Source organism: Argopecten irradians, chromosome 14 (genome assembly GCF_041381155.1).
Source record: "Argopecten irradians isolate NY chromosome 14, Ai_NY, whole genome shotgun sequence".
NCBI classification, from domain to species: domain Eukaryota; kingdom Metazoa; phylum Mollusca; class Bivalvia; order Pectinida; family Pectinidae; genus Argopecten; species Argopecten irradians.
This window is the reverse complement of record NC_091147.1, coordinates 16,844,662-16,872,056: the sequence shown is the minus strand read 5'-3', so window position 1 is coordinate 16,872,056 and position 27,395 is coordinate 16,844,662. Positions and strand designations below refer to the sequence as shown.

Here is a 27,395-nt window from a genome sequence, read left to right as displayed (position 1 = left end):
CGTAATATAAATCCCGCAGTGTCGCTGTAATGGTCCACTCATATATTTAAGAAAATCAAGGGGCGGGGTAGACGTAATCCTGGATACTTTAGGGGTTACTTACACTGTCGTTATACCCACCCCTGGAGTATGGGGGATGGTTAGGGGTACGCTATAAGTTGTATTTTAGGCGGCGTGGCATTAATATTAATGACAAAGCGAACCAAAACCTACATCTTGGTATGATTATAAGTTTGACAAAGGGTATGTCGACGTGGCTCATCATCGTATCATGATCCCGTTAAATCTTGTACATACCAATACAATGGATATAGGGAAAATGTTCCGCTTTAAAATGGTGCATACATTGACGATAGGATTGTGATAACCCTTATATTTTTATAGGGTTCTGAAATATTTACAGAATGGTAGGTTTTGCATTACGCCCAAGCCCTCTTATCCAAAAGAAAATAATCTTACGTTGTCAATTGATTAAAATACATATATCGCTTTGGTGGAAATTTCTACTTTTCTATAGCCATAAGGAACTTAGTTCGATTTAAGATACCTACATGCATGAGATTGTCTATTGATATACAAGGACCCTTTACCAAATCTAATTTATATTAACCTTTATAGTAAAAAGCCTACCAAGACGGTTTTATTCACCCTGACATATACATGGCTTCGTTGGGATTACATAATTCACAGAAGCTCAATTATCGTTATCGTTTCATAACCTTAATTAGATTTAAAAAGAAAATCATTATTTGTTCTCTCAAGAAATGACATGCGATGGCATTGCTTATTCCCATAAACACCATAGTATAATGATTCAGTAATTATTTACAAATAGAGAATTTAACGATTCAAAGAATTTTACATTAATCAAACATGTAATATATAAGAAAAAAAAATTTGTATATATTATACGTGTATAAAGTATTTAACTGAATTTCAGATTGCACTTTTTGTGATTAACTTTTCCAGTCAGGTTTTTGTTACCAGAAGAAGTAAATGACCTGTTACAGGTACCCTTGAATTTAGGTCGTTTTACGAAATTTGATTTAGATCTTGTATGAAAAATTAACCTTTGTGTACACCTCTGAAGGACAAAACTGAAAGGCACATGGGTTTTAATATATTGCTTCGTGGGCAAAATCTTATGGTAGCTGCAACACGTCATTCAGGGACATGTTATCTAAGCTATTAATTTCAGAAAGAAATTTTGCAAGAAGATATAAGTAAATGATATATACATGTAGTTTCACACGGACCTTCTCATGTTTTCATGTATGAAGAGTTCAAATGAACCACGACTTTGGGACGTTTAGGAGACTACTATAATGGTCCCACATTATAATTAGAACCTGTTTTTATTATTTCCCCAGAATATTGTCCCACATATTTCTCAAAAAATCTTTGCTCAGATCTGTATGACATTTTGCTCAGATATTCATCATTGTCCAGAAAGGTGCATGCATCCCTTATTTTTTTCAGCTCCGTCAATCCTTAGAATGTTAAATACGGTAGTACATGTATCACTTTTGAAAACCTTCATTAACATGGTAACGAATTAGAGGCTTTTCATTGTCGAAATTTAAATATCCTGCGATTGCAATAGAAATTGCAATTGGTGTGTAGGGATTTTGAGTCATGGGAAACACAATGACTTTTCTAAAACCTCTGTTGCCACGGTAACAAAACAATGTCAAGATCATTCATTTGAACACTCTAGCCCTTCATCCCAGAATTCCAAACAATTAAATACTTATAGGCCTCTAAGTTATTGACAAGAAGCTGTTTACAGATTTTAACCTATTTGACCCCAGTGACCTTGAATGAAGGTGAAGGCCATTCATTTCAACAAACATGCTATTCCTTCAAGTTCATACCACAGACCCAATATTAGGTATCTAGATCTCCAATTTATTGACAAGAATCGTTTAAAGATTATAAACTTTTTAACCCCTGTGACCTTGAATGACAGTCAAAGTCATTCATTTTAACTCAAGAATTATGTGTAATTATAAGTATCGCCCGTACCACATTGTTGATTTATTACATAACTATGGAATATTTAAAAACATCTGAAAGTAAAAACAAAATGAAGGAAAAATGAAATGCAGCATAATTATGTTCTACAGCATCTGAATCCCACACCCTGAAATGAATCCTGCAACAATTAGGTGTGTTGAAGTGATAATGATGACCTTTAGAAATAATCCAAGATTATTTAGGATTACACTTATCCTTTTTGAGAAAAAGAGTTAAGTATAGTTTAGCATCATCAAGTTTCACAGCCTCTGAATCCCACATCCTGAAATGAATCCCACAACAATTAGGTGTGTTGAGGTGATAAGATATCCTTTAGCTTTGTTGAAAGTTTGGTTAGAATTGGATTTATCGTTTTTGAGAAACAGAGCTAAAGGCAAAGTTTCACAGCCTCTGCATTCCGCTGCTGCCGCCGGCGCCGAAAAAGTAACACCATAGTATTGCCTTCATGAACTATCGTCGCGGGACTATATAAGTAATCCTGATATTACCGGTCAGAAGACCTTAAGAAGTAAATATTGACCTTAATAATTGCTTATCTCCATGACAACAGGACAGGCATAAATAACACTTTAACCCCCACCACCCCGTATTACAAGTGCATAAACTAATAAATATACACTTGTCAATTGTTTTTTTCAGTATTCTTTATTGTATGTAACTACACATATATTATCTCTTATACAGCTTTAATATGGAACATTATTTTTTAGGTATAATAAGTTTATACAAATGTGCTAAAATTAAAATTAAATAAAACAATACGTATAAACATAAGAAATCATAAAAAGCAAAAAGCAGCCACATGCTCAAATTAATGTTTTTAAAAATTAGTTTGAACTTTGTGGGTCAATGGTCTTTCAAGTAAATTGTTGTACCAAAAGTAACCAAATTGATTAATTTATCACACTTGATAATAACAATTAACACAGTTGTTTCCCTTGTTTCAGTTTCTAGTTACATATACTTTCACCTCCCTCTGGAGAACTTTTACATTCACTTTCTTCTGAAATGTTACTGTTACATTCACCTCCCTCTGGAGAACTTTTACATTCACTTTCTTCTGAAATGTTACTGTTACATTCACCTCCCTCCAAAAGGCTGTTACAGTCACTTTCCTCAGACAAGTCATTACCATCACCTCCCTCAGATAAACTGCTTCCCTCAGATAAGCTCTTATATTCACCTCCCTCAGACAACTCAGTACATTCATCTTCCATATGCTGTTTTAAACAATCTTCGTCTGGTAATCCTTTCTTCCTAATTTTACATTTATAATACTTCTCCTCACTCTGCATTTGATTATGTTTCTCTGAATTCTCACAGAAACTAAAAGCTTCCTGGCTGATGTCACATGTTTTGTCTTCTTTGTGTGTGCGCAGGTGCCTGACGAGATGTGTAGATTCCACGAAACCTTTCCCACATACCTTACAATGGTGAGGGCGATGGCCGGTGTGTGTGTACATATGCTTCCCCAGAGTACTTGACTGTCCGAATGCTTTGTTACATATCTTACAAGTGTATGGCTTTTCTCCTGTATGGACACGACTGTGCTTCTTCAGATCGTTTGACACTGTGAAGCATTTTCCACATACTTTACATTTGTGAGGTTTGATACCTGTGTGTATTGAAGTATGTGCTTTCAGGACACCTGGAGTAGAGAATGTCTTAGGGCATAGAGTACAATGGTATGGTCGGTCCCCGGTGTGGATCCGAGTATGAATCTTCAGCTTCTCTGCTATTCGGAAAGCTTTCTCACAAAATTCACACTTGAACGGTTTGTCACCAGTGTGTGAACGCATGTGAGTCTTGAGGTTATAAGATTGGGAGAAGGATTTCCCACAGACTCCACACTCAAATGGCTTTTCTGTGGTATGTGTGAGCATATGGCGGGATAAACTAGCCGATCGTGTGAACTCCAGTTGGCATTGATCACATTTGAAAGTCGGTTTGAGTTTTTCTTCGTGAGTCTTGATGTGGATCTGTAGACTGTTGGAGTGACTGAAGTCCCGGTCACACAGATGACACTTGAACGGCCTCTCTCCTGTGTGTACACGGTAGTGCACTTTCAGACTACTGTTGTGACCGTAAGACTTATGACAAATGTCACACTGGAATTTCCGCTTGCCCTTCTCTTGTCCTCCTATGATCTTGGTAAATATATCATCGCCACCTGAAACTTTGACACCTGATGTATTGTCAGCATTGGTTTTGGCAGGACCCCCATTCAACAAAATAGCTTGGCAAAAAGCATTGAAGTCTTCCCTTGTCATTTGTGGATTAGAAGCTGCAAAGAAAAAAGAAGCACTTTTAAATCTCATATCTAAAACATTTTGTAAGTCTAATCGCATAAACCACAAATATTACTATTCATGTTTTCATATTCACAGAAATTTGATCATGACCTGTGATAGCACAGGGACCTAAGAATTGGTAACAGTTTTATTACAAATACAGTAAACAAACTCATTTCAGCTGTGATTTCATTTCATATTTTTGTGCCTTACAATTTTTCTAAAAGGTCTTCACAAAACTGGTTTAGACTGGTGTGGATTGCTGTGATTGATGTTTTTTACTCTAGGTTCAAGCCCCAGCCTGACCGCTATATTTTCTCCACTTACAATGTTCTAGATTGATTGCTACAGGAGTCATACAAAAAAAAAAATGCTACCACTATTAATGTGGGCTGCAGGGTAGGGTTGGATACGGTACGTACTTGATACCGATATGGTATCATTACTTAAAAATACCTATTTTAACAAGTACCGTTACTCTTATTGGTATTTGAAAAAAAATACACATGATTTTCAAAGGAAATCCACATGTAAAAAGTGACTAAATGAAGGAGACAGGCAGTGATGTAAGAATATGATTTTCAAAAGTCTTGCAGTGAAAAATACATTGTTTGCACAACAACTTGTATGTTTTCTTATATAATTACAATGTTAAAGTAAATAAAATCTATATGTAGTATGTTAGACAAAACGTATAATTCTTCAAAAAGAATCAGTATCGGTATCATTAAAATACCGGGATTGTACCGTTTCGTTCTAAATGCCATCCAACCCTACTGCATGGCTGTTTTCATTTTTACAGGTTGACTTAGTGGTTCGTATTTTGAGATACCTGATTATTTTATACTGTTTTCAGGTGAGTTTTGACAAAGCTCTCAATGGCCTCTATCAAAATCTGCAGGTCTGTTAGGATTTATACCTGAAGTACACTGGTAATAACTTTTACAAACGGTCCAACCAGTCTAGCAGTATAAACGGAAAACGACATAAAAGGCATACTAGGCAGTTAATTTGATACAGCTATTCTGTCTTTGCATATTACAGAGTAATCTGCCCTTGCAGGTAAGTATTTATTTTAACATCATTGATTTATGAGTGAAATTCACATTGTTTTACATGTATTAAGAAAAATATAATGTTTAATATGTTCCAAAACACATGGCGTCATGATCAATACCTACTCACAAGGGCAGATAACACTGTAATAAGGAAATACAGAATAGCAATGTGTCATACACACCCTTAGGAGGCAGTAGTGGGAGGGACTCGGGGGAAGGGATCACTTCATCAGGAGGAAAACCAGAGTAATTCTCTGCTAAGCCTGTCTGGGTAGTATAAACTGTAGGTGGATATTCCAATCCTTCAGATATGCGTGCATTGTTTTTGTCTGTAATAGGGGAACAATAGATTGGCGGCGCGGTCAACATTGCTTTCATCACACTGCCTTTGTATTGACTGCGTGAATGGTCAGTGTTAGTGTCCAGACTGCTAGTCAATTGGTCATCCATTTGTTCAACTTTCACACTTGTCGATGGTTCGGCCAAAGGTGATGAGAGAAGGGAGGTAATTTGTGTCCTTTGTCGAGTTAATAAGTGTCTTAGATAACCATCATTAGTCGTATCGTTATTGGTATCAGATTTGTGTGTGGCCGATGTCAACAAAGGATTCGCATTACTCGTCTTCTTCCGTTGATATTCATTAGCAAGATTTGTCAACAAGTTAGCTGCAGGTTTTGTTACCATATTTTCCGAACGAGAAAACAGATTCCGTAACAAGCTGTTAGAACTGGGAGTAGAGCTAATAGTACATGTACTTTCTCTGTCGTAATCAACGGGATGCGAAATGACTGTGCCAGTGTTTGTCTGAGCGACCGGATCCAACGCTGAATTGAAAGCACCTCTATCAGCTGGCTCCTTCTTAATGGCAGTCTTGATAGACAGATCCATGCTTGGAATACACAAGGATGTTACCAACACATTAATTTCTAAATCAGTTGAGATACGAAGCGTTTCTTTAGATTTTGTGTCTGTTGATCTTCACCACATACAGTGCCGACGCCATATTGGATGAGATTGATTCCTGGTCACTAAAACGCTTAAGATAGGAAATACTAAAAACAGACCCGGCAGGATTCCGGATAGCGAAAAGAAAGCTTATCATGAAATTAACAATTTAAAGGCCCACTACCTTTCCGAAACGGCTTTTAATTTTTAAAATGGGAATGTAAAACAAGATCGATAATTTTGTAGAGTCCTAAAAATTATTAACTTACCGTTATACTACTACATTAATCATCACCTTCTGAACGATTTGATTAAAATAAATAAAATGTTTATTTTCATAACGCGGGTCGTATTATGTTTCCCGCCGTCGTCCTAAATACGCGCGCGGTAGTTGACTATTACTGGGCCAGACGGTAAAACAGCGAATTGACTCTCCACTGTTTTCATATATTACACAGGAAATCTTGCATATGTTTGGTGTCGTAACCTTATTTTAGATCATCGGTATGCATTTTCTGATGTTATTAATGTTTTTTAAGAAACCTTTATATTTTGCTCCGGAAAGGTAATGGGCCTTTAAAAACTGAAATATTACACATCATCTTTGATAATTTTGACAAAAGTTGAAAAAGAACAAGAATAAAACAAACTTAAAAGACTACTGTAAATTTGATCTTTTTAATCTTCAAATTTAGAGTCTTTTATCATGAAACAGTTTCTTTTTGCTTTTATTTTTTTGTAGAACCCCCCCCCCCCAAAAAAAAAAACATAATGAAAATTGAGTGAAAATATAATTTCCCAACATCTTTTTTATCGATACAGAATGGGCTATTGTCAGATGTTAAAGGCAATTTTATATAGGACTACGGGGCAACAGGCAATATGCCTATCCATACTGGGCTATGTCACAGTAAAAAGGCTCTATGTGCTACAACAGATGATAAGGTAGTTTGGTCTTTGATGTATACCAAAAACATCGAATAACGGTACACTATATAGCTGTGATATGGATGTTGGGTATTGATCTTTGTTACCTTTCTCTATATATTCCGTCTTTGCATATTACAAAGTTACCTCCCTTGCGGGTAGGTATCGATTGTTGTGTCGTTTTCTCCGAAAAGTATGACGTTACGTTCGCAAACACATGGCGTCACAATCGGTACATACCCGCAAGTGCAGATAACTCTGTTATATGCAAATACAGAATAAATGTAAATGAAATATTTTCGACTGTTTTCACGTTTTCAAGTTGCTTGAAAATTGTTATACATATATAAATCATTAGAAAACAGCTGTATACTGTGTCAAATGAAGACAATGTACTCCTGTGATTTGTCGGGTTTTTTTTCTCTCCAAATGCTCTTAGTTTTACAATGACTTTTTCCAGATGTAGCAGTGAAAGTTACCCCTGGATTATCAAGGGTGGCCCTTCCGTAAAGTAGGATTTATGACTGATGTCGGTATAATGTAACCTGGTTGGTTTTAATTGCTGTTCGTTTGCTACTTAAGGATGTATTCTTCTGAGGTTTTGGTCCCGTTGAAGTCTCGTTTCAACATAGACCAAAGAAGTTATGAGATTTTCAAATATAATTTATCAGTATCTGTAGCAAGTTGCCAGATGCAAATTTTGTCAAAAAATTACATTTCTATTTTTAGTAGATTTTTTTATACGGGGATTTTAAGAAATGGCCCATTTGGCGGCCATTTTGAAATTGTGTCTTTTTTTGCTTCAAGTAGAGCCACAGTTTTACCATTTTTTACTGAAATTGATTTTACTTAAATCATTACTGCGCCGGCATTTTTAGCTGTATTTAGCTAATTTTTGCTGCAAATCGTTACTAGGTTCGTAGTAATTAAAATATTGAGCATTAATATGTGAAACGATACACTTTTGTGACTTTATTTTTACATTTAATGGTAATTTGGGCACTTTTATTTTTTACTCTAAAATAATGAAAAAGAACAAAAATTCAAATGGGGCAAAAAAGTAAGCACACGGACCCCCAATTTTTCTTCCTGATTTATAAAGATCAACCGTTTCCCTATTGATATGCAAAATAATAACAAAAGTTTAATACCAGAACTTTTTTATAAAGGGTTAAATTTGGCAAAAATGGCTGAAAATGGTGCATTTGGTAGCACAAAATTAAGGGGTAGGGGTAGCATAAGTTGTTATTCTGAGAAAATATATTAGTCTAATTGATCAAAACTGGTATATTTTTAAAGAAGACTACTAGAAAATGAATTCTACAAACATTCATACATGTCAAACACCTCATTAGGAAATTATGGCTTTAATCTCTATCTTATATGGTCAAAACGGCAAAATTCCCATAAAATCCAATATTTTGTCAACTAGGTGTCTTTGAGTGACAAAAGCTCAAAAACGAGCACACGGACATATGTTTTTTCTTTCATTTTCTTTTATGGTATGAACTCCTTTTTCCAAAAATCTATATGAGAAAAAAAGTTTAATACAAGAAAATTTTGACTTCTCAGAGGTGTACATCCTTAAGCTTAATAAGTTTTACATATTGTCCGAAAAACAGCATTCTCACTATACCCATCGTCGGAGACCCACGGATGATTCCACTACACTACGCTGTGCTTCTCACCCGGGTCTCCGACAAGGACTATACATAGATGACACTATAACATGCAATGTTATAATGTCATCGGAGTAAAGTGAGAATACTGTTAATCAGACAAAATGTGTAAAATTAACGATTTTAAGTGCATTTCCACAAATCTGCATGTTTTGCTCCTCAAAACAACAGTTGAACAATTTTCATCAATGCTGGTCTAAACTTATGTAATAGGAACATTTTGTTGATTGAAATGCCTTCTTATATACAAGTATGCCATATTCTCATGATATAAGTTACAACCGCCATTTGCATGGCAAGGTAAAAACGACTCCATGTGCAGGCTTGTAAAATGGACTTTGGTGAAATAAGCGATTCTTGTACACGCTATAGACACTAGATAAGATAATGACATGGCTATTTTGTGACAGAATGTGCGGACTTGTTATACTGAAATGTATACATTTCCCACGCATTTTTGCCGAAATTTACAAGAAACACAACAATTTATGAGTTAACAGTTATACCTCCTATTGGTTTAGTTTGTCATATGTATGCTGAAAACATTAAAATTCTGGTATAATCACAATTTACGTCAAATAGCTATCTTTAATTCATAATAGCTCAAGCACACCACCATATAATTTTTATTACATTTTTAAGTTTGGTACTAATTCCTGTTTTCCCAATAGAAAACAATTTAGTCATGTCATCAGACAATTTTGGCTTTTCGCCAGTTTAACTTATACAGTAAAACACGTTTGTGATTTTTCTTATTTTCTAATGTTTAATTAGGATGTTTAACAAAAAATGATTATTGCAACTATATCTCGCGTTAAGTACAAAAGACTTCTAAAATGAAAAAAAAAAAAAAAAATGAAATAAAATAAATATATATATATATAAAACAAAAAAAAAACAACTTCGAGATGAGGCAAATACTCGACTATAACAAATTCTGGTTCAATTTGCATTTTTTTCTTGATGAGATTAATATGAAGTGCTAATCAAAATTTCAACATTCATATCATATTATTAAATGCAATTATAAAAGCGAGGTAACTCCAGCCAAAGTGGTTTTGCAATAAACATTTGTGTATTTTATTTCACTCCAATTTAACACCATAGAAATTTTCTTATTTTTTTTTCGTTTTTCTTGCATAATCATATTTACTTACATTATGTTATTATTTTTGTGGTATGGCCGCCAATTAGAATAATATAAAAACGTCATATTTCCAAGTTTGTAATTCTCAGAAAACATTCCTATATTCATTTTGAGTATCAAAGCGGTAATCACCAAAACCAGTGACCTTTAATTTTATTTCATACAATTATACAAGAAACAAGTAAAAAGTCAATCGAACTTTTGTTTTGTGTCCTGCTAGTCAAACCTTTGCCAGCGATTCAAACCCCAAGCAGCATCATTCATCAAAGTATTTTGTTCTTATTTTATTAAAACATTGCTGTTAAGTCATTCATTGTCAGCGAACGACCCAAGTGTTCTTTCTACCAACATATTGGACTTGTATCGGCTTATAACTTATACTTAATGTCAAATTATGATTCTTTCACACTGTTGTAGCATTCTCTTTTGGATGGATCCATTTTCATATGATGCATAGTCTATGGAAAGTAATGCGATTTTTAATATGGAAAATATGCATTGTCTCGTCCATGTTATAACTATTTTTTAAAAACCTTGAATATATAGAAAATGTGTCAAAAATTAGACTTCTATTGTTTGTAGATTTTTTTATATACAAATTTGAAGAAATGACCAATATGGCGACCATTTTGAAAACGTATATTTCTTACACTCTGCAAAGAGGTGAAATTTCACTCTTTTTTACTTCAATATTTTTTTTTACTTAAGTCACCTGTGCGACGACATTTTTAGCTATATCGAGTTCACTTTTTTCTCTAAATCATTTAGGTTCACAGGGCTATTAAGCATTTAAATGTTACATTAACCCTTTTTTTATTTTAAACCTTTACATTATAATAAATTGATAGTGATTTGATTTTTAGTAAGAAATGCTGAAAAATAAAAAGTTTTGTAACGGGACAAAAATCAAGCACACTGATCCCCCATTTTTATGCTGTTTGTGAAAAGAACAACCGTTTTTCTTTTAAACTGCAAAACTTTGTAAAAAGTTAGTCAGCAGAACTTTTTCTGTGAAGCGTTGAAGCGGTCAGAATTGTAAAAACCAAGGTATATTTAGCGCGTAAGGGTAACACAAATGTATATGTAACTCCTCGGTAGTTATGTATTGCATTTGTTTAACGCATGTGACATTGACTCGGGTATGAATACAGCGTACGCACTGCACCTACTGTATGATATTGCTATACGATTTGGAATTTCAACGGTTTCAAGTAAAATACAGTACTTCACAATTTTTCAATATCTTATGTTGATGTGTTTCACAAGAAATGTAGAACATTTACATTTATGCCGTATTTTTCTTGGTGGTTATGTAACAGATGAAGCCTCACTTAATAGTTCCTTTAAAGAAGTGGAGAAAAATACTTACATACCTCTGTGAATGCTATGTGTCCTTTGATCCCTTGCTGTGTATGTGATGTGTAGCTTAACTCTGTTTTAGGTTTGTGTGTGGTGTAATTTGCGGCTAATCTTAAAACATAAGACTGATTATACAGACAGCCATCTAAATTACATCACCCATGGGTTGATATCGTTTGACATTTAATGTAGTTAGCTTTATTCCAATACTATTGTATAGGTGTATCTACTTTAAAATAGTTAATAAGGGCATAACTGTTACAATTTTTAGATTTTTTTTTTATTTGAACTAAATTCCTTTTATCCAATCATGGTACACGTACGCCATGGTAAACAAAAACAACGACCTCAGAAGTTGCTCATTATTCACACAAGTAAATAACACCACAAACCATTCAGTAACAACCAACATAGATCGTACAGCGGTTATTGCCCCTTGTACGTGTCGGTGTAATGACTTGGTGATAAGCGTTGATTGGAAAGATAAAGGTACGTGCAAAACACAAATTAAAAAAGAGTTTGTAAATAACGGTGAATTGGGTTGGTAGGAAATCATATGCTTGGATGCAACGGAAGTAATCTCAACTTAGCAAATGAGCATGTCAAACTCACTTATACTGATGGCCCACAGAGGTTTACGTAGGATTATTGTACCTCAGAGAGTCTATAAAGGTGATTGATATTACAAATTGATGAATTAGGCACATAGTTAATATGCCAGACCTGTTGACGGGAAGAACCTACATGCATTTCTACAGATCAAAGGAGGTTGTTGTGTAACATTGATATATCAAACAAAATTGCTTATCGAATGAGGAAACTTTTTTGTTTAACTTTGGATTGTAAGCAAGGATACTAAATGTTATTATAACGGAAAGCAGTTGTTAGATAATTTTGAAGCAAAATAGACATGTTCAATTAACATGTAAACAGAAAGGAAAATGTTCTCAGAAGAGGAGAGAACTTTAATGGAGTACTGGTGTGTACTATAAAATGGATATGCTGATTCCTCATGACAACAAGAAGGAATAGATTCTTTTAACAGAGGAGAAACCTTTGTGAAATACGATAGTGTGAGGTAAAGCCTAGATGTACATTTCTCCTGAAAAGAGAAGGAATGGATTATTACAATAAAAAGGAAACCTTTGTGGAATTCGATAGTGTGATGTTTAGCTTAGAGATGTAAATGTCTTCAGAAAACAATGGATTATTTCAAAAGGGAAGGAAACCTTCGTGGAATATGTTGATATGATGGAAAGTTTACATCTTACTTTCTCCTGATAATTACATTAATAAAATTTGATAACATGAAGGAGAGGATTATTTTTTATTTTATAAAGTTAGATGTAAATGTCTATTGATGACAGAAAGAGCAATATGTCGTCTAATGAGGAAGAGAAGGAGACATTTTCAGCTGAAGACATGACTCAGGTGATGACAGCTGTGTACTGTGTTATATTACCATCAATATGTATCGTGGGGATATTCGGCAACGCCCTGACATTTTCTGTGTTCTATAGAGAAAAGAAGAAAACTTCGACAACAGTCTTATTGCTTGGACTAGCATTAGCAGACGAACTGTGTATGGTGGGACAGGCACTTTTCATTTTCTTACAGATACGTAACTTACATTTCAAGGAAGATCTGTCATTTTTAAACATCAATACATTTTTCCTATTACGGCTTGTTTTCTCTCTGGAATCCATTTCTAAAGCTTTGACTGTTGTTATAGTTATCGAGAGGTGCCTGGCCGTTTTTCGTCCATTTTACGTCCACAGAACATGTTCGAAACACATAGGTATTCTTCTTACAACATCTGTGTATTTCATAACATTATCTTCTTGTTCTGTGGAACTGTTCCAAATTAATCCGCGGGGAAATAGTTCTAATTCCACCTACGAAATGGCGATACTAACGACAGGAGAGGACGGGACATTCCGTGCTTGGTACGGTGTAGTCCTACATCTGGTATACGGGATCACAACAGTCCTACTGATAATGGGATTCAATACAGCTATTATAGTCGGCTTACGACAAATGGTGTCAGCTACAAGGCGGTTTAAGCATTGGAAGCGTGGTTATCGGTGGAATAAACAACAGAAAATAACCCGGATGTTGTTGACGATGAGTGTAACATATGTTGTTTGTTGTTTACCCAGTGACGTGTGCTATGTTCTGTTAATCCGTGACAAAGAGAGACTTATCGCTCATGAGGGAAATTTTAACTTCAGGGTTGCATTGTTGTTTACCTATTGTCTAGCGGTGTTGAACAATGCCGTCAATTTTCTAGTGTATGCTTTAACAGTTAACTCCATGAGACGCAAATATAGAGAAACACTGTCGTGTTGTCGTTTTGAAAATAATAATCATAGTTCTTCTGAACTATTTGCTGTTATTACAACACGTTTATAATGTTTTGTAGTTGTAAGTATGAATTTAAGACCAATCTCGAATTTTATTACTGTCCATAAGCTTACTTTGGGACCATCATAAATGCGCCAATAAAATGCGTTGACATTGATAACGATGTCGTATACGAGGTAGAGACATGTATGTGAGAGGTATCATTTATTTGCTGTTTCCTAGTATATATTTTTTTCATCTTTTATTTAATTTTTAACCTAGCATCCTGTAAAGATAGTTACTTGTTTTCGCATTTTCATTACGTTGTAATGGCCTCCCGCTATAATGCTTTTATGAGTTAAGGTTATCACAATATTGAATACTTTTTTTTTATTTTTTGTATTCGTCCATTGTTTTTCTTGTTTAAAATGCTTATACCTTATTTTTCATTTTATCCCAAAAATTCTACTGCCACAAATGAACAAAAATATCACATATAAACAGCAATAAAACAAAATGGATGGACTATTTTTGACTTTGATTTTATAAAATAGTGTTCCTTAAACTTTAACTATGTTCAATTGCGTTGTTATCGTTATTTAAACTTAAAATACATTGTTTTTTTTGCTTTAAATCTTTTGTTAAAGATATCCTTCCGTTTTATTTCTGTGGTTGTAAATTAATGATATCATCTCTAAAATATTATCAGATACGATTCAAAAATAAAAATCATATTGATATTTGATATAATATGAAAATGGTAATCTGTTTTGTTTTGTTAATAAACATCCTAAAGATGATGTCTTGTAACCAACCCATTTGAACATTTGAATTGTGTATGAAAGTCATATTTTCTACTCCTGCTTAGGCCCAGCTTTAATGGAGAGTGACGACTGGCTCGCCTGTTGTCGGTGTAATGTGACCGGGTGGGGTGTGTTGCTTGATGTCTTCGGTTGCATGCTTCAGTGATATAACACTATAAAAAGGACAAGAGTTTCACTATACAAGGAGAACCGTAGTCTCCCAAAGCACTCACCATGCTCACACCGCATACATGGAGGTCGTCCTTACATGACCCTGCCTGTTAATAGGACGTTAATTAACAAACTAACAAATATATATTGGCATCTACAGAGAGATATTTCGTTACAAAACACAAAAGACTATACTGTTACTGTGACGAAATGACTCAACCTCGATCATGTAGGTTATATTGAACATTCAACACCCACCTTTAAGTCTCTAAATATTGGAATTTGATTGGCTGATTTATACATGTATATTCCCCACAACATGGCTATCTATATGATAAAACTAGACCTTCTATGTCAAGAATCGTTGCTTTACATTGTTGTTATAAGATATGGGAAAATATATTTCTCGAACAAAATCGCAAAGTCTTGTCACAACTCTGGTGACCTTCTATGTCAAGAATCGTTGCTTTACATTGTTATTAGATATGGGAAAATATATTTCTCGAACAAAATCGCAAAGTCTTGTCACAACGCTGGTTTTCAATGGTTTAATTTCATATCAATTGTAATTGATGAGGTCTGGCTCCATGGTCATCAAATAGTCTTAGAATAGTTTTAGCTTATCCAATCAACTATGACGTAACGTTTTGTAACGTCATTTGTGATTGGTTAAGTATATAATTAAGACTGTTTTAGACTTATGTCTGTGTCATGATCTGGGCGCCTGGTTATTCTGTTCTATTAAACTGGTCTTGTAACAATCTAAATAAAACGTGTGTTATAAACACAAAAAATATGTTATTGAAAAAGTACTTCATTCATTGTCCCTTGTTTAATAAAATTCCGACTAGAGCAACCTCTTTGTCCTCATATCAAATCCGTCCAATCACATATTAGTAGCTATACTCATGAATATTCAAGCCGTATTAAGTCCCGTCGCCATGTGGATCCAAGTCAGTGCCACATGAACCACTAGGGGACGCTTGTGAATTGACGGTTGGGTTACTGCACCATTGCCATATTTGCCATTCATTTACACGTTATCAAAACTCCACAGAAGGGATGCAATCGTTTGTGGAAATATCATTTCTCTCGTAGTAAGATTTAAATAGCTGCCTTATAACCCCATGTTCATTTGATGACGTCATTTCCTGATCCGGATTCGATTTCGATACCATCAGATCTGTCATGATATTCAATCCGAAACATTCTTACCTGCAAACATAAAGATAATGTTTTAATCACAACATTTATTTTAATAAACAAAATAGAGTTTTGTGTTCATTTATTGACTAAACCTCCTATACATTAGCATTCCTAAAGCTCATATACATTAGGATCCCATAATGCCTAAACGCCTGAGTTTGGCATTATCTATTGTGATTAGTCTCGCATGATTTTATGACCGACGTATAATTAAAATGATATTAATCACGGCTCAGGTTCACCAAGATCAATTAATAATTAAATTGAATAATAATCAACTTTCAAATTAATGAGTTAATTTAATTTTTTTCATAGGAAAGCATTAATGAAGTTAAGTAAAAAAACTACTGTTATGTTTTCCTATTGCGGAAAATATTATTTCATAAATTTCCTTAAGTTAAGAAAAACATTTTTAAAAACCTAACAAAAAGTCTGTTTTAGAAGTTGATGTTTTTAAATTCAATTAACGTTTCCTCATGTTACTCTCATCGGATTCAGGAATTATGCACTTTATGTTTGATATGAATGCAATCATTGTAATATTATGGGTATACTAAGGTTACTCTAACGACTAAAATTGATACCTTTTTTCACAATACATACCTCCTTTGATTTAGGTCGATATATTTCCCATAACATTATTAATATGCTAATAACGACCCCACTATACACCAAGACCAAGGGTATGGCAAAGCTCTTCACTGTTCTCTCGTTATTTACATTTTTTATTCTGTCAGTTGTGTATTTATACGCATGTGCATAAGGAGATGACATCTCGGAATATTTCCCACAGACACCACTCAACCATTTCTCTCTTAGACGTCCTAACTCTCCCGTGGATTTCAACGTCAGCATAGCAACGTCAAGGTCACGGCATATGCTTAATCCCGGCCTACAAGCAAATGAATGAGACAGATCACCAAGCTCCTCTCCGACCACGATCAAGTCACATGGTTCTCTACTGGCTAAATAGTACGCAAAGTCAGATTCTATAATTAACGCATGTTGTTTTGTTGTACTTCCACCACGTAAATCACGAGTTGCAGTATCTATATTATTATATCTAGTATTATTACCAAGTTTCAAATTGAATTCTATTATTTTTTCCATAGGTTGCACAGAATTTTCAAAATAAGCACAAGCGAAACTTTTATTGATACAGCTGTAGTTTATATCCGGATGACTAATAAGTCCGGCGAAGGTGACGACTGGAAGGTATTGTTTGTCTGAAGTGGAGGACTGAACCAGAATACTGGTCAACTGTGCTGTGTAGACTGTCAATGACGTCACAGCGAACACCTTGGATGTTGTGGATAGAAACCATCCCGCGTTGGAAGTGCACATCTTCTTTTCTGAAAATGGAAAAATAGTGCGCAAATTAAAGTAAAACTAGATTGACTAAGAACCAACACATCTTTACGACAAAAATGCGTGTTCAATTCGCAAAAGTTAATCTCAATGAACGTGGTTTGATATTCTAAAAGCTAAAGCAAACATAGTGAGACCACCTACATACTCACCGATATACAAGTATATATTATGTTTCTTCAGGTAAGGAGAGGTAACTCTCAGAGGTTAATGTGTGGTTATAGTTAAAGCTGACAATGCAAGTTAAAAACATGCAGTTGATATTAAAAAAAAATATTAACGAAATATTTTTTTTCAAAAATTGTTTCTGAGACATCCCCTAGTTATGACAGTGTGGTATCTAAGGAAGTGGCAGCCATTTTTCTTTTGCTCTGCTTAGTAACCTTCACTGGCCAACCCCCTATATAAAGCACGGGACACTTGACACACGTGTATCATTCTAAGTATATCTTGTCTCAGATACACATGCCCCGATATTGCAAATAACAATGTCAAATTGAAAATAAACACTGCACTCACCTGACAATATTTCATTGAAGTAATAGATGAATGTGTTTGTCAGCTATATCCCAACATATGTCCAATACGAACTAATAAAACACTTCAATATACATTTAGTTTTACACGTACATGTACAACGACACGTGTGTGTCCTTGATAGTTGTCGCTCGTTCGGGTCAGGTACATAGTCACGTGTATATGGTCAGTTGAGTGCGTCGGGTACGATGATATACGTGAAGATATGTGGACGGATTATTTTTGGATTTCTATTCACTTGCGTTGGAATTTTATTTTGAGAAACATCTAAATGACAACTTAGAGGAGTTGACATGTTTTCTTGCTAAAAAATGTCCCATATAGTTTTACAGGTGAGGGTTTTGTTTACCTATTTGTAGGTGATATAACCTGTGGACTGCTAGGTGTATAGGTACATGAATGAGCGCACGTGTGTCGATTCACGCGCTTTATATAGGGGTCGGTGAGTCGTCGGAATGTAAAACAAAAATGGCTGTCCTCAACCGGGGAATGTCTCATAAACGATTCTTGGAAAAACGAGTATACTTATTTAAAAAAAAATCATGTTAATAATTTTAACTTGCATTGTCAGCTTTAAGGATTCTACATACGCTTTTTTTCGCGTTCTTGCATGACAGAAAGTCAAACGCCTGTCTCTCTCATTTATTTTGTCTGTATATGATGAATAAATCACGATCGAAAATTGTTCCAATAAGGATTAATAATTTTCATTGCAGTGATAAAATTATTAAAAAAATCATAATATCAAACATACAAGATAATTCTTATATGAAACAAAACAGATAAGTTATTAGAATGGGTGCCTGTTAATGTTGATGACCATAACGCACAAAACGCAGAGTTGTTTAGATCTTATATTGCAAGTCTTTAATTCTTGATTGGAGAATATGCAGATCAAAGATTCCACGATACCCTCTGTTAACACCAACTTATACTCAATAGCAGGCCCTAATTAACGATTAATACTTTAATACATTATAAGATATAGAATAGGATACGATATATTTTATTAAAGTGTCACATATTTAAAATACATACATACATCATCACAAACATACATATCAAACAAATTGAAATGTCCACCCTTAAAGACACCAAGCTTTGCAATAACAATTAGTATCACTATAAAAAGAATGATTTTGCTAAATCTCTATATAAAAAGATTTAATAATTAAAAATTGGCTACTTCAATTCCATTGTTATCATTATAACAATTAGATATGATAAAATCAGTATCGCCATAAACTTCAGCGATTATGCCATCTTTATCGTCTTACCATAACAAATAAGGTGATCACAGCTGTATGAATATATATCAACACAACAAAATGGCAGCCTTTTTTGACATACATACCATGTAATGCTAAGCTGCACTCATAATCGTAACTGCCCTCGTTAGTGAACGGTTTCTCTCTCGGATTAAACCTGAAATATAGACAAATTTGTTGTAAGAATTAGCAGCATCAAGATCAAACCATTCCTCATGTCAATAATATTCTGTGAGATCAACGTGTCGACCATATTTCAAAATAAAAAAATCGCCAATCTTTGATTAATATTAAACCTGATGTTATTGTGATGTCAAAAGCAACAAAGAGGAGTGTCATTGTTTCACTCAAAAATTGCTCTTTATTTCACAGAGGTTCCGTAGATAACGAAAACTGCCATCCTAAAAACATTAGATTTTGAAAACTTTAGAGAACAATAATGATTAACGTCTAGTTTATGGAAAATTTGTTATAACAAGGCTTCAGAGAAAATGATACTGTACTCAGTGAGTACTACTCACATCAGATATAAGCTTATTTAATAAGTTACGAACCTTCGATTAAGATATACTAGGATATACAACCCAGCGACAGTGACGAGGATAATGATCCAAACACCAACACTGAACGGAAGTACAAACAGCGCCACCTGGTCGCTGGAGGTCGGTGTGGCGTCTGGTCGCTTCATCAATATCCTTAGTCCCATGTTAGAGAATGGCTGGGAGAAATCTACAATACGTGCCCGGTCAGCCGTGACGGTCAAGGGTCCGGCCGCTATGTCTGATTCCTGAATAAAGCGAATGGTTTTCAATACACACAAAAATATTTCACCTTTGAAAAATATACAGGTGATTAAATTACACAGAACAGTTTGCATACAAGAGAAGCACGTTTGGAAGTTAAGGAATAAATAAGTATCAAAGCTACCTATTGTATTAAAATTGAATGATATTCAATGCTATAAATTAAAGGTATTCTCAATGAGATATTGTCTAATATGTATATATTTTTCTTGGAAACAACATTAGAATCGGTTGCCGTGGAAGTGACAGGACGGTCTATGGGCGGCATTCGAGGAGGGCCGCACAAGGATTGTCGAAAATGATTAAGCACTATCTTACTCTCGACGTTGATCAAGTATGATTGACCGTCGAATAATTTCGCCTTACGGTGATTTTGACGACATATTTTGGTGTGATTTTTTTGTGACGTCACAACAACCGGATGGTGGGATTGATCAACGGAAAATAGTACTTTACTCACGTCGAAACCCTCGTATTGTTCTGTCTGTGAATTCATTTAACACAAATGGTTAAATTGTATTAATAGATTAACTATACAACCTTCTAAATATCTTTTCATTTTTACCATAGCTGTTAATTTATAAATTTTATGCAAAAGTAATTGTGTATGTTAGTTTTCTGGGAATCAATTTTGTACTTGAGTAAGTTTAACATACGTTTCTTTGGAGTTCACCAATCATGCCCGTCCAGGACCCGTCATCACTCCTCTCGCCGAAAGCGTTATCGCCGACGTGATTTAACGAGAACTGAACGTCAAGTATTTTGGAAACTCTGTGAAGTATATCTATCAATAATCCCTGGAAATTGTTTGGTCCCTCGGATGCCCCTGGCGTCTGAAATATATACGGCGTCTCCTGCAACATTAACATATAAGCATATTAGTAAGATATTTGAGGTATAGTTACCTGCAATTCTATAAGGTTTTCTTATTTGGCATCTTCTATTACCCATACTTACAACACATTTGTAATATTGATATTAACTTTTCAAAGAAACAATGGCATTATTTGAAATATCATTTTACAAAATGATAAATGAGTAGCTGCTATCTGACATCATCACCATCCTTTCCTTCCAGCTTCACGCAAAAATCTTAATCCTGTTTGACATGCTGTATCCAGTCCAATACAGACAAGTGCTCATCATCGCTAAAGGCATGTTTGCCAATATAAAACCGGCAACATCAACCTTTATTATGTTTAAATATAACCAACAAAAATATTTTCATTGAGATATAAATGTTAACGAGCTTACTTTCCAATATAAAAGTACACAAAAACAAAAGCAATTTCAGTATTATGTAATCAGCAAAATATTGGCATTTTAGACAGAGCTTAATTATGAGGGTAACATAAACTGACATAAACCTAAAACTATACACAATCACACACAAAGAGAGAACTATCGATCGTCCACATATGGAAACTGTATTATTGTATAATCAATTTTAGCACTGTTATGACAAGTGACATGAAAAATGGCTAGTGACGTGCGTTTATGATAAATTTCCCCTTGAGTATCAATGATACAAACCTCCTAATCCTAGACACCAGGTCTATTACATCCGGACCAAGTGGAATATCTCAGGTCCAATAGTTTATAACAATATTGATTTACCCCTCTTATACAGATTCATAAAACACATAAATGTAAATCTCGAGAAAATACAACTGTTTAAATAATTTATTATAGCACAAGCAAAATTTAGCGAAAAACGAATTTTGAACTGATTTGCGCAATGCTGAATTCGCACGATCACCATGATGATATATGTAATAGTGTGCAGGATTTATGATAAATCTAATCACTTCCTCTGCCAGGGAACGAACTTCTGGATAACTAGTGTGACGCTCAACTGATAGAGATAAAGAAAAGTTCTCTCTAGTCGAGCGGTATATTGCGGCTAGTATAGACCAGAGTTATACAATATACAAAATACAATTACCGAATCATATTTCGCTAACGCCTAAATAGCGAGAAATATGTAGTGCCTAACTAACGCTCAATATGAAGCGCCTAAATAGCGATAAATATTTAGCGCCTAAATAGCACTAAATATGTTTGTTTACGGTATTTCTTTAGATCACTGGAGTTACAAACATTTTTTTGAAAATTAAATAAATATGTTAATAATAAATAGTTTTAACTTTTTCGAGTTTTGTGTTTACATAACACAACTAAATCTGATGAAAGAAATTTCGAATTCTATGAAATACTATTACAATCAGACTAATAATTATCTCGAACTAGGCTGACATGTGATAAAACTTCGAGTTATCCTAATGTTCTTTTAGTAAATTTTCTTGAGGAACTAATAAAGAGTTTGTGTATAGCTGGGACCAACAAAAAATATTTCGAATTAAATAAGACATTTGAGTTAAACCTGTCTATAAAGACCACCCAAAGAGCCAAGAAATTGTTACCTTTATATCCAATCTGCTGTATACAAATGTCCAGTTGTGTTAAAATTGACAATGTCGGACAAAGTGATCTTATTAAATAGGTGGTCTTTATACACAGGTGACGATTATACACAGGTGGTCGCTTAGACAGGTTTGCATTAAGTGATATACTCTACTCACCTCCTTCACTGTAACTCTGAAGACCTTTTTAGCCTGTAAATAGATAAAAAAAACTAAACTGTACAGAAATCTCCATGTGACAGAAAGACAAACTTCCCCTTGAGAGCAGTTCACAATCCTAAAAAGAACCTAACCGACCTGAGTAACGTCCCTCGTTATTATGTTTCAAGTTTATTGACATCCACTCCTCAGAAAAGTACTTATATAATGCTGTTATGACGATACCCAAAGGAGAATATAGCTCCTTGGTATTTGATATATATTGTATCATAGAGTTGACATTTCAGAATTGTCAAGACGCAGAGACAGCCATCGTGCCTTCTTGATTTACTAACTTCCGTGTAGCCAGTTTCTCAAAATAAAAAATCGAGATTTAAGCGAATAATCACGGATTCCAGTGTTAAAAGCTTAAACTATCAGTATGTGCATTTTACGAAATGTTTACATACCCACCTTAGTCGCTCGCGAAATTTTTATCAAAATGGTGATATTGGCGTTACCAAAGGAAAGAAATTTTGTAGACTATCATAAAACACATTAACAGCACTAAACAGTTAAACTGTGTTGCTTCAATATGACTTCAAAGGTTATTCCGCACACAGGACAAGTGTACCGTGGTCTATCTTCAACAAGATTGTTTTTTGTTTACAAAATAAATTGAAAGTACTAACAATCACTGTGCAGATAAAACATGAATATATTAATGTTGACATTAGTATTTACCTAACCATAACAACAACATCCAATAGCTTAACGCAGAAGCAAAAAAGACTATTTAAAATCAATTATAAAGAAGTAGATAGCCGAATAAATTGGTTCGAGGAATAAGCGGCCTCCCCTTCATCAGCAACCAGATCTTTAAATCTAAGTACATCTACATCTAAAACAAACTTTTATATTTAAATATGAAATTAACGATAAAGCTTAAAGAGACAATTCAGTCTAAGAGAACATTAAAATTTGTACATAGATCGGAAAAGACCCAGTTCTAATGGAAATTAGATCAGTCGGTTTTACTGTGGTATGCCAGAAAAGCCCATTATGGTGAAATGCGTGTGAAATGTTCAAACTCGCTCGCTGTCCGCCATTACACATTGTGGTCAAACATCTTGTATGCCGAACCCTGACCCTTGCTCGTAGAGTAATGCTACTTTAGTCTAGAACTGTTCAAATCGCTCTGACAGTAGAGTGTTCACCATATAAGGTAAATTGTCTTGTCTAAAAACTTATTTTATCATCTCCACAGTGGTTATGTAGTTCATTTGTTTAACGTGCGTGACTTTGGCTCGGATATGGGTACAGCATACATATTTTATGTTTTATATTTCATAAGGAATGTAGAACAATACATTTATGCCATATTTTGCTTCTTGGATATGTAAAAGAATTAGCCTGAGTGAATTGTGCCTTTAAACTAAGCCACGGAAAAGTAAACATTTGTATGAAATCGCTAATTGTCTATATTGAACGCATTGCGCGCTAAATGTGCCCTGATCGGAATAAGAATGAAAATAAATAAAACTTGAGTAAGTGGTAAAGAAATAGAAAAAAAAACCTATTTTATTGAAAATATGATTGATATATTGAAGCCGCCCAGAGAACAGAACATTTGATAACAAAGGTCGACAACAGAACAGAACATTTGATAACAAAGGTCGACAACACTTACAATGTAAATAATGGAGTACCCTGAAAAATGTTTGATATAATCTGTCATTCACTGTCTGCGAACTCAACATCGCTGAATAAGAACCTGACATATATCTAAATATATCTCCACGTGCACGTGTAACAGGATCGCACGAGACGTGCGTCATAAACAGACACAGTAATGTTAAAACCACAATGTTTGATTGTCTTTCCATTAATCTTGTCGACACTGAAGCAATTTTATGACAATTTCTATGTGAAATATCTTCAATAATAAATAATATACCGGCACTTCAGAAAACACTCTTATAATGGAGACAAAACATGAAACGTCAAAAACATATCAAGCTCAAGGATAACGGTGACAGAGAAGGAAAGGAGTTCAAATTCCACCACCGGAAAGAATCTGTGGAGCATCCATCACAGAGGGATGTTTATTGTACAGACACAGTATCAAAGGAGACATTTATCTCTGTCCCCAACGTCTATACCAATCGTCTTTGGATGAAACATCTCGTTTTTCAGTCTGATATTACATGACCTTTTATTTGTGGCCTTGTATGAACAGATTCGCGACCTTGTATGTGACAGAAGTATTTGTTTGTACATTTTATTTGATTTTGTATGAAATCTGTTAAGCTCATCCATTATACTGTAAAATGCATAAAATATTCGTTCTGTAGAAATTCGTTGTTTTCGCAGTTGCTATGGAACAAATTATGTTTAATATAGTATTGTTCTATCGGCTAACAAGGAATACCAGTAGGTCTATTCATGATATAAATTGAAGGTCCCAAACCATGAAAGAAAGTACCACACGAAATTTCATGTTATACAGTAGAGTACAATTGACAAGAGGATGCGGTATGACCATAGTTAAACTTTAAACATGTCTCAACAAAATGAAAAAAAAAATAGATAAAAACTAATATTCTCTTATGGCGATAACACACACAGGAAAACAAATTTTTCAATATATCTCAATAGAATGGGGAAAAATAAAAAACTGATATTTTTCGTAATGGCAATAGCAAGTAGGAAAACGTCTTTTTAATTTCAGGCAACTGAAAATAGCCTATCCTAAGGCCTGTATGCTGAATACAAATGTTATTTCAGAAAATAATAAAGCAGGGCGTAACTTACTCCAGTGGTAATAACGTGACACGCGGGTCACCTCCAGTTTAAATTAGGAGCATGTCGATAAGAATGGGGGTGAGGGGAAGGAATATTGTCTGAGAAAACATTTCACGAGGTGCTGTAGTGATCAGAGTACAGATAGTGTTACTATGGGTAGTTAGACATCAGGATTGGGTATAATAATTCTCACGCGTGTAGAATGGACGCTGGTCCGCCACTGATGGAGTAGATAGCAAATCACAATATTTAATATCAACCAGCCTTAGCTAGGTTTCAGTGTAATAAGGTTAAGGTTTTAGAAGTATCCACGAAAATTAATTTTACTTTAAAACAATCATTTGGTTGATCCCAGATACGTATTTTAAAACCCGTCAGTTGATTTACAATATTAGAATGAGCACGTTTAACAAACAAGGAAGTAAACAGAGACAGAGATATGTGGTTTCATTTCAATAATAGTCAATATTAGTCATTTTATTGTTTATGGACAGCTGCATAACGTGTAAACACACATGAACGGTTTTAGACCCGAGATGAGTGGACAATGATACTATCTGAGGCCGTCCATACCTGAATTATTTGTCCGTGTGTGTGAAAGGATTCACTGTCACGTCAAACAGTTAAAATTAACATACACCAAGGCCTTAATTAATACACTATTGTATATGAAACATTTAACTTAAACTGGCTAAACATTAACATAGAGAAAGCAATTAACTATTACATTTTCTGTATATGAAAATGTAAAATTATATTCATGACAATTACATACCACCATATTAAGGAATCATTTAGTCGTATATATTATATGATAAAATAAGCGATATATCATATTAGAAAGAATTAATTATGAATATTACATCCTTTCAAACAGTGTACTAAATCGGTGAACAAATAAAAGTATAATATGTAAAACTAAACAAACAACTATGTTTAAAGTAACAAGGGGCTATCTTGTAGGATTTAGATATTGATAGAGACGCGTCCACCATATTACACGTGTGCATTGCATGTTTATCAATGAAACGTGTTATTTTCCACGAGTACAATTACAGTGTATAAACAAGACTTAAAATAATTTATGGGCAACGTACCTGTTTATCAATTAAGCAGATGGTTCCTAATTAATTCACGCAAATACGAAATTACAAAGAGATATGGAAATTAAAAGATTTATTATATAATATATGAATATTAAATTTTCAAAAATGTATGAAACGTGACATTGGAATAATATCATTAAGAATTTAAGTAAAAGCTCCTTAAGGTTTGTGTCAGTGTCAGAAACCTTTGTATTATACTATTTAATGTGATAAACAACGCTGGGCATTAACTGTCACGGAATAATCAAAATAAACATGTCAGCTAGCTAGATATACCAGTACGTAACTTACGACCAAAGCATTGAAATATAACCCGAGACGGGTCTTCAATAGAACATTGAAGAAAGTCTGACTCCCTCAATGTTGACAATGTTTAAGAAGAAAAACAATGATGACACAAATTTGTCACGATTTCATTCTGTCTCAAATATAAATCATTGGTCTTAAATAGGAAATTTGTTTAAGTAAGAATCTACCATAGACGTAGTAAGTCTCACAGATCTACATCTGTTACCTTATATATAAAACTGTTGGTGTATTATGTATTGTGAAATACTTAGTATATGGTAAGTAAGAGACATGATCTACTTTATGTATTTAACTGTTGTTATGTACAGTGAAATAGACGGAAAGTAAATGACATTATCTAATTTATGAATCTAACTGTTGCTATGTTTTGTGAAATAGATAAAACGTTACCTGTTGGTGTGTAGCAGACGAGAGAAACACTCCATTCCATACTGTTAGACACAGCACCAGGCCTGGTCCTCCACACCGCGCCATCTTTAATTAATTACCGCATCCTTTGTCACACCGTTATTTTTAATTCCCCGTCTGTTCGTCCATATTTAACACAGCCTTACATCCGTATGTAAATGGCGATGAATATGATGACTTTATTGGGCCAGCTGTCAATGTGGTTAGAGCGATATGTAAATTACATCGACAGGCGCGGAGAGATGAGGTCAATAGAAGGATTCA

General features: G+C 34.4%; 3 protein-coding genes across 4 annotated transcripts; 1 reads left to right on the top strand and 2 right to left on the bottom strand.

Moving 5' to 3' along the window:
• Window positions 1-1,904: 1,904 nt before the first annotated feature.
• LOC138307629 (zinc finger protein 112-like) lies at window positions 1,905-6,474 on the bottom strand. The gene is made up of 2 exons (XM_069248437.1): window positions 5,569-6,474; window positions 1,905-4,321 (listed from the first exon to the last, which is right to left on the bottom strand). The coding sequence occupies exons 1-2, from the start codon at window positions 6,272-6,274 to the stop codon at window positions 2,988-2,990; spliced, it is 2,040 nt and encodes a 679-aa protein (XP_069104538.1). The 5' UTR covers window positions 6,275-6,474; the 3' UTR covers window positions 1,905-2,987.
• Window positions 6,475-12,820: 6,346 nt separating this feature from the next.
• On the top strand, window positions 12,821-13,855 carry LOC138307062 (somatostatin receptor type 2-like). The gene has a single exon (XM_069247689.1). It carries the CDS (start codon window positions 12,821-12,823, stop codon window positions 13,853-13,855), a length of 1,035 nt encoding a protein of 344 aa, XP_069103790.1.
• A 1,439-nt stretch (window positions 13,856-15,294) lies between these two features.
• Window positions 15,295-27,395, bottom strand: LOC138307590 (glutamate receptor 1-like). 2 transcript variants are annotated; one of them, XM_069248392.1, is made up of 7 exons: window positions 27,114-27,395; window positions 22,525-22,557; window positions 20,599-20,796; window positions 19,694-19,926; window positions 19,226-19,296; window positions 16,570-17,318; window positions 15,295-15,975 (listed from the first exon to the last, which is right to left on the bottom strand). In XM_069248392.1, exons 1-7 carry the CDS (start codon window positions 27,195-27,197, stop codon window positions 15,892-15,894), a joined length of 1,452 nt encoding a protein of 483 aa, XP_069104493.1. In that variant the 5' UTR covers window positions 27,198-27,395; the 3' UTR covers window positions 15,295-15,891. The 2 variants fall into 2 exon arrangements, with proteins under 2 accessions (XP_069104493.1, XP_069104494.1); XM_069248393.1 differs by having other exon boundaries at window positions 16,570-17,315.